Here is an 8,937-nt window from a genome sequence, read left to right as displayed (position 1 = left end):
TACTTTGGTGACAATTGGGCTGTTTGTTACATAAAATAAAAATGTGCTCGAAAAGACTAGCTGAGTAGCTGTCTGTTTGATGAATGACAGCCGTTACTAATGTAAACAAATGGCAGCACGCATCAGAGGAAGATCACGTTTGATGTATTGACTGTGCATATTAGAGCTGTAAACTTTTTATTGTGGTACTTTGGTGACGAGTTGGAATTATGTATATAAAATATACTTATTCTGTGGTTTAAAAGACTGTATGAGTAACTGTTTGAGCGGATATAAATAACAGATGCTTGACCAGCACAGCCTGTGTCGGCGTGAAAGCCGATTTGAATCTGGCAGCTTGTAACGTAACTGGCTGTTACAGAAACACATATGTGTGACACTACTCTGCGGGGCCCAGTATGAAAGGGTTAATGCATCACATTTGAGCATGCCGACCGGGTAACAAATAACACAGCTTGTTATTTGTGTCAGCTTGCGCCATGTAGAGTTTCATGCATGAACTTTATACATTTGTGGTTCAATGACAGTGAATCTTTCAAAGTTTATGAGAATTTTCTGAGTAATATCTGACAAGAAAACATTCTTCTAAGTACATTGCCCTGTGAAGGTCACAAAGCTGAAACCACAGAAAGAATTCAATTCTCTCTTTTTTTTTTTTTTTACTTCCAACAATGGCTAAAATACAGATATCAGTCATTCTTAAGCTCTGTGAATGCAGAGGTGGTGCAGACACTGGAAGAATGCTCAAAGGATGTACCCAAATGCTCAAGGACAACCAGTGGGCTGACACACTGTTGCTTTGAGACTTCTTTTTCACTTGTGTGAAAGAGGTTCAGAGTGAAAAGAAATGAAAAGAAAATTATTGTCTGTGTAGCTAAGGTCATTCTTGCACTTTCCTATAAAAACAGGCAAAAAGTCTTACTTGGAATTCTATTCTCGCTGAACATGGCAGGCATACAGATAAACCAAAGCTAAAAGTCATTCAATAGATAACACACTCACAAAGAGCAGATACTAGCTGCTGAAATATATCTATACTGTAAATTTTTATATTTGCATAAGTAAAAAATGTACAGTACTGTGCAAAAGTTTTAGGCACTTGTGAAAAATGTTGCATAGTGAGGATGTCTTCAAAAATAATGAAATAAATAGTTTTCATTTATCACTTAATGTCATACAAAGTCCAGTAAACATAAAAAAGCTAAATCAATATTCCGTGTGACCACTTTGCCTTTAAAACAGCACCAATTCTCCTAGGTACACCTGGACACAGTTTTTCTTGGTTGTTGGCAGAAAGGATGTTCCAAGCTTCTTTGAGAATGCGCCACAGTTCTTCTATCTATTTAGGCTGTCTCAGTTGCTTCTGTCTCTTCATGTAATCTCAGACTGACACAATGTTCAGTGGGGGGCTTTGTGGGGGCCATCACATCTGTTGCAGGGCTCCCTGTTCTTCTATTCTAATCTTTTCTATTTGCAAAATTAATGTTTGGGAGTCTAACATTTATATTTCCTATTGACACATTAAAGCTGAAGATACAAGTAACCATCTTAAGACAAATGCTTTTGTGAAACATCTTAAGTGCCTAAAAATGTTGCACAGTACTGTATATACACTATAGAAATTTTACTAAAATGTAATCATATTTAAAATTTCTATGATTTTCCATAACTTTTTGTATTTTATTAATTCAGGAAATCTCAGGAAACCTGTTTGAAAACGCTGTTTGGTGACACTGATGAAAAAAATGACACACTTCATATTCAAGTTTTTGTTTTATGAAAGTTACAGAAAAATACGTGATTAAAAACGAATCAAAGTGTACCAAAAACAAAGCTGTTTAGCATTTGGAATTTGGTGAGAAAATGATTTTATTTGCAGAGCCTTTTAATTTGAGCATTTTGAACTGAAATACACTGTACAATCAACAAATTGTTCTCATCAGTTATGAAAGTAGTATGAGTTGGAACCACAGAACAAATGCTTTCTTCCATTGTAATAGTTGTCACGCAGGTCAACCACTGAGCCCTTGAGGGACTCACGGAATTGTCGGTGAGCTTCACTTTTGCTGAAGGAGTCCTGGAGCTCAAGCAGGGTGGACTGTGTCCTGTTATCCAGGGTTTGCTTCCTTTCTTGAAAGCTTCGGGGCTGGAGGCTTTTTGATAAATATTCATTCCCTTTCTCAGGTTGGGATTTCATTGTTTGAAGCTTCTCCTTTCCATCCAGTAGAGAATGGAAGGTGTGCTCTAAAATGTGCCCTGTGTTGGAGTTCTCCAACACTTCTTTTAGGTCTGCATCAACAGATCTGTACTGATCTGTATGTTGAGTCTCTGTGGATCTCTGTGGAAGGCTGGTGTCATCTCGTCTGACCTCCACAGCCAAAGGGGTGAGTGTACCGGGTGCGGTTAGGCCCAGATCTGCAGCCCCTGAAAGGACAGAGGTGGCAGGAGAAGACAAGGATGGAGCGTAGGTGCTTTTCAAAGGGCATAGATTTGGAAGAATCCTGGCCTTGCGTCCTTCCAATGGCCGAGAAGGAGTGAAAATAGGAAATGATCGCTCCCTCTGTCACATATAACATAGAAGAGGTTAAATCCTGGACTGCAGTCATCATATTCAAAAAGAAAAACTGAAACAGTATTATAAAATGCACACTTCTGGTCCTAGATGCTAATTGGTCAATACAGTGTTCCAACTGTGCAAAACTATGCACAGCACCCAAATATTTTTTTTCTTTTCATTGTTTACTGATTGGACTCTACTGTATTGGACTATATTCTAGAGAAAGGATGGCACTTTAAGGGTTAGTGCGCACAAAAATGAAAGTTCTGTGTCATAATTTATTCACCCTAATGTTCCAAACCCATATGACTTTCTTCCATAGGACATGAAAAGAGATGATAGGCATTTTTTTTCCATTCACCTTTCACTTTTTATTATTATATTTTTTAAACAATGAAAGTGAATGGAGACTTAGCATTCTGCCTAACATTTCCTTTTGTGTTATACGGAGAAAGAAAGTCAAAGAGAAAATTAGGGCGAATGATCATGATGCTCTTCTTGTAAGGTATGGGGCACAGAGAAGGACTCAATCATAGCTTATTAAAAGATTACCAATCTTTTAATAAGGAAAATCAAAAAGCATAATCACAACAAAAAACAGGTAGACAATGACCCGAAAAAACTAGACAAGAAAGAACAAGACAAGAAGCTGAAATAGCTAGCAACTTGAAAACAGGTGGGAGAGAGGGCAGGGCAAACAAGGAGTGCAGGTGGAGCAAATGAACAAATTATCATGGAATGAGGGGTCAGGGCCATGAAAGGGAACAGGGCACAGAAACCAGCAGGGCGACACATGGAAAACAGAACGTCAAAAACAACATAATATAACAAGAGTGTCAGGATCCTGCCACTAAAGAGAAAACAAGACTAGACAGAGATGACTGTCACAGTGTGAACCCCTTTTGTCATCTTTCTGTGTCCAAAGTCTCTCTTTTACTTATTAGTTTTCATGTGTTTATATATGTTGGTTTTTGTTTGTTTGTTGGTGTGTTCGTGAAAGAGTGTTACGTTCATTGTTAGCCAGCAAACTGCTGTTATGTTTTGTTTTCATCTTTATTACATCCTCTTCTTCTTCTGAATTAAAATATACTGCATTTGGATCCATGCCTCTCGCCTCATCCTTCAAACAGTGTGACAATGACAGGATCCTAACACTTTTACATAGAACGAAAGTTATAGGCTACTGTCAATCTCAAAAAGGACAAAAAGGACAAAAGGAGGAGTAGCTCAGTGGTAAAATATGCCGGCTACCACCCCTGGAGTTCGCTAGCTCGATAGTTCGAATCCCAGGGTGTGCTGAGTAACTTCAGCCAGGTCTCCTAAGCAACCAAATTGGCCCGGTTGCTAGGAAGGGTATAGTCACATGGGGTAACCTCCTCGTGGTCACCATAATGTGGTTCGTTCTTGGTGGGGCGTGTGGTTGCCGCGGTGGATGGCGTAAAGCCTCCACACGCGCTATGTCTCCGTGACAACGTGCTCAACAAGCCACGTGATATGATGCACGGGTTGACGGTCTCAGACGCGGAGGTAGCTGGGATTCGTCCTCCACCACCCGGACTGAGTCGAATCACTACGCGACCACGAGCACTTAAAAAGCACATTGGGAATTGGGCATTCCAAATTGGGAGAAAAAAAAAAACAACATAAATTCAGTACTCAAAAAAATATTTTAGCCTATTTTTAACATTTACACATTTCAATTTAATAACATTCCATCAAATTGAATAGTGTAATTAAAAAAAAAAAAAATTTAAGTAATAAAACTTAATAATGATTTTGTTAAATATTACTCCATTCAATATGATTTAACTTATGAAATTGAGAAATGCATAAATCTTAAATTTATTCTTTGTAGTATAGATTCTTTTTAGGAAATACAATAGCATTTTTTGTGGAACATACTGAAATTAAATAATTATTCATGGATAATCTTCTGCTCTGTAGTAACTCTCCAATCTCAATTGCGGTTGCATTCAATTCAAATCATTAAAAGTTTAAAAGGGGCTGCAGATGAAAATAAGATGAAATAATTTGGTGCATTTACATCGACATGATGTTGATTAACATTTATTGTCCCTGATTAAATAAATGAATAAATACAAACACAAATACAAACGGATTTGGAACAACATTAGTGTGAATAAATGATGACAGAATTGTCATTTGTTGGTGAACGATCCATTAAATTACATTCTATAATTGATGTTTAAATGAAAATTGTATCCTTAATATTGTTATTATGTAACACAACTGTTTTATAAAAGCTCAGCTGTGTTTCGTGCCTATAAATGTCCTTTAGTCTTGACTATATTCACGTTGTAGCATGGCATCTAGTACCTCATTGCTCAATTAGTTAAAATAAAGTGTTAAAACTGTTTGATAAGTCTATCTGGCAAATAAGTCATAGAAAAGATGTTAGGGACAAAACCATGTACATTTTACAGCTTCTGCTGTAGCAGTTGCACTAATCAGTGGCTTAAGCAAATGTTTGGCATTTAGTTGTATACAGTATTAATAAGCCATACCAGCTGTGCTGTTAGAGGGTTCATTTCTCCGGTAAACATGGCAATTGTCTTCTCATGGAAATCGTCCAGTTTAATGGGGTTAGTGGGCCCAGTGCCTAAAACAGAGACACGACAGCTTTAACAAAATAAATGACAGTACCTGCTTTCTCATAACAATGTGGTAAACATGAACAGCACCTTCCCATAGTTAATGCCATCACAGACTTTTATGAGCAACCCTTAAAAAGTTAGTTCACCCAGAATTGACACCATCTACAGTGTTCCAAGTCTCCTAAAGTGATACAATAGTTTTGTGTGAGGAACAGCGTAAAGATATTTTTAGGTTGTATCTCTCAAATGTCAAACATGGCAACTCAAATTATATGGCATCAGGTTTGACATTGAATTACATTATTTGTTTCCTGTGTGTCTTGTGACAAGTTTGAATGTCAAGTGCAAATGAGATTTGAGAGTTACTGCAGAAAGGAGGATAATAAGGTAATAATTACTTACATCAGCAAATAATGATTTTAATTTAAGTATGTTCCTCGCAAAAAGCTATCATGTGGCTTAAGAAGAATATAGTGCAAAAGGAGGCACCATTCACTTTCTTATAAGGAAAAGACCAGTTTGAACATTCTGCAAAATATCTCCTATGGTGTTCCGTGAAACAAAAAACATAATACTGGTTTGGAATCACATGAGGGTGAGTAAAAGATGACAGATTTAAACTTTTGTACAGAAGCCAAAATCCCGGAATGAATTCTCTCAAGACATTGTCACTGTCCTGCCGAGAGCAAGCTACTAAAATATGAATGGAGGACTGCGTTGTAATAAAACAGTGTTCCTGTTGCGGTATGAACATTTACGCAGTACCTGTGTAGTGTAGTTGGTATGAGGTGAGCCACTGGGCTTTCTCCAAGTTGCGTAACATGTTGGCTGTGCACTCAGACAAGGTGGTATTCCAGTCACGCAGAGAAGCATTTGGGCACACTGTCTTCGGAGGCCTGGGGTAGAACACTTGAGCCTTCTCTTTTAATGGCTTAGTATGCTGAGTAACCAAGAAACAGACAGTGTGAATAGAACAGAGCACCGACTACTGTAACTTTGTAGTTTCCTCTCAATTGATCAAAATTTGCCCAACACAGAACATTGCCCTAACATTAGTGTATTGGTCCTATTTGGATATTTTTTGGTAACCAATTTCTAACGTTCTATGAACTTTCTTTTCAAGTTTTCTTTTCATGACCACTAACTAAGATTCCCAGAATGTTCTACAAACCAAAAATTGTTAGTTGGAAGACAACACGTTTAAAGAGTGATGATGATCTTCTAAATACTTAAACATTTCTGGAGGTTACAGAATGTTTTAGAACATTCAGAACGTCTTATGCAACTCACATTCTGGAAATCATGTTGCCCTGACCAAGTCATTGCTTTTCTTCTGGTTGCTATGGGAACATCAAGTATCTCATGATGGTACGGACTGCCTACATTTGTAAAAGATAACATCTTGAGTTTGAAGTATCACTACTACAGTATACTGTATTTACACTTCCACATAGAGAAAAAAATACAGAGGGGTTCAAAAGTCTGAGTACACATAAAAAAAATAAAAATATATTTTTTAATTTAAAATCTGATTTAAACCTGGAAACAAACAATGTTTAAGGATTTTGCATCTCTAATCATTAAACAATAGTAATCAAATTTGTGATATTTGATAACTCTTAAAACTGTATTTAACAAGAAAAATGAAAAATAGAAGCATTTTCACAAGTGGTCTTTTAAACCCAAATGTATTTAAAGTACAATATATTAATCAGCACTAATTTCATCTCTGTATTTTCTAACCTGTAGTCTTATGGAGTAAAGTGACTGTAGGTGCACTAGAGGGCAGGAGAGGGTTGAGGGGCAGTTTAGAACCAGCCCTCACTCCTGTGTCAGGGTCATCAGGGGATCGGTAAGATGGAAACATGGCATAGCGGGACATGTGGGACTGGTACGGATGCTCTCTTGGAACAGCAACTTTAATCATCTTCTCACTGCAGAAACATACAGATACAGATTGCAAGTCTCTGGATTTCCACAATAAAAATGTTGCACTTTCTTTTTGCCCTTGATCCTGTTCTTGTTACTCTGTTTTCTGACTGTACAGTCTCTCAGTTACTGAACAGCATGAAAGGAGGAGGACAAGAAGAGAAGAAAGAGCATGTGTGACTCTCTATGAGGTGAACATAGTTTATTCACACTGTAAAAAATATGAAAAAAGAAAACATAAGACTCAAGCAAGTGTATGGGAAGTGTACAAAATTTAAATAAAATAGAGGCAGAAACATTTTTTGGTATTTTTACCTCATGTCGATGTCTGTTGGTTTGGGAAGCCTTGAAACAAAATATAATCAAATGAAATAATAAATTAAAAAATCTAGATTTTTACAAATTCTAAAGAAAATATGAGCAGTGCTTGTCCATGCAAAACTTGCCACCATGATGCAAGTGTTTTGTGGATGATTGCAAGGGCAATGTTATGCGGTTGGTGGTTCTTAGTGTGTTGCAAAGAGATTGCTAGGGTGTTCTGGGTGGTTGCTAGATACTGTAGTTGCATACTGGCCCAAGTCAATACAGCCCACCCCCAAATGATATTCTGGACATTAGATACTGTATGTCTCAGGCCCCTCCTTCAAAAAAAGTTCTCTCTCTGTTTTGTTGTCTGCAGGCAAAAATCATTTGTTTGATTGATTAGAAAAGTAATAGCATCACAACCATAGTGATGGTTCTCAGACAGTTTGAGGTTTCAGTCATGTCTGTAGCACAAATGATGTGGGACAAGTTACATGGAAAAGTTTTAGGTTGTTTAAATATGAGCAATGGTAACGTTTGCCTTTGCAAGCACTGCTATTGGACCCTTTTCACAGCAAAAGATAAAATCTACTATTATGTTTCCAATACTTTCCAAAAGAGGAAAAAACAAATACATAGAGATTGATTACATCAGTCAGAAGAGAGAAAGGTGCCAAATTTACTGTCACTCACTCGGCAGCTATATTTAAACTCAATCGCAGCACTGATTTTTTTTTTAAATAAGCGTAATATAACACAAGCATAGTGTTATAAATTTACATTCAGTAATTAAAAAAGAAAAATATAATAAAGTTTGCTAGATTTACATAATAAATAAAGTGGAAACATAATACCACAGTCTGGGAAAAGGGCTCATAATGGACAAACTTGACTTAGCAATTAATTATGATGCATACAAATAAAAAATAGGCCTGTGAATAAGAAAAGTTTAACCTACAGCTGGTCATTCATACGGAGATTACTCTTCTTGGTTGGGGTTAGGTCATAATATTGCTCAATGATGACAGACCTGGATAAACAATAAAGAGGATATTAAACATTTTAAGTCTTAAAAAGGCATTTAACTGACTCCATCAGCTTATTTTCACAGCTGAACTTTAAATAAATATCAGATCTTAAAATGCTCAAGTTCTCACTCAGGTAACACTGATCCGCCGTAGCTGAAGTGTTGATGGCCCTTGGTGACTGCAGGGACACTTTCGATCTGAGAACTGGAAGCCATCCTTCTATAAGCCTGATGGCTTTAGTCTTACTGATGAATCCTTGGGTAGGCCCTGCAGAGTCTGGTGCGAAATTGAAAAATGAGGAGTTTAGGAGAGATTGCACTGCAATTTTTTTTATATTTCATAGACTTATGCCATCAGAACTTCATAACAAATGACTCCCTTCATCATATACACAAGTCAGGCAACACACATTCATAAATCCAACTCTCTGGAACATTCTCACCTTGGCAGAATATGAGAAAAGAGCTGCTTCATGGTCGCCTCTCGTGACCTTGGGGAGTTTAAG

General features: G+C 37.2%; 1 protein-coding gene across 1 annotated transcript; it reads right to left on the bottom strand.

Annotated features, from left to right (window-relative positions):
- Positions 1-1,939: 1,939 nt before the first annotated feature.
- LOC127452681 (uncharacterized protein C7orf31) lies at positions 1,940-8,647 on the bottom strand. Its single transcript, XM_051718304.1, has 7 exons — positions 8,562-8,647; positions 8,363-8,434; positions 6,916-7,106; positions 6,463-6,551; positions 5,938-6,112; positions 5,083-5,177; positions 1,940-2,560 (listed from the first exon to the last, which is right to left on the bottom strand). Exons 1-7 carry the CDS (start codon positions 8,645-8,647, stop codon positions 1,940-1,942), a joined length of 1,329 nt encoding a protein of 442 aa, XP_051574264.1.
- Positions 8,648-8,937: the final 290 nt, after the last annotated feature.

Source organism: Myxocyprinus asiaticus, chromosome 15, assembly GCF_019703515.2.
Source record: "Myxocyprinus asiaticus isolate MX2 ecotype Aquarium Trade chromosome 15, UBuf_Myxa_2, whole genome shotgun sequence".
Lineage (NCBI taxonomy): Eukaryota > Metazoa > Chordata > Actinopteri > Cypriniformes > Catostomidae > Myxocyprinus > Myxocyprinus asiaticus.
Note: the sequence above shows the minus strand (reverse complement) of the source record. Positions and strands in the feature narration are given on the sequence as shown.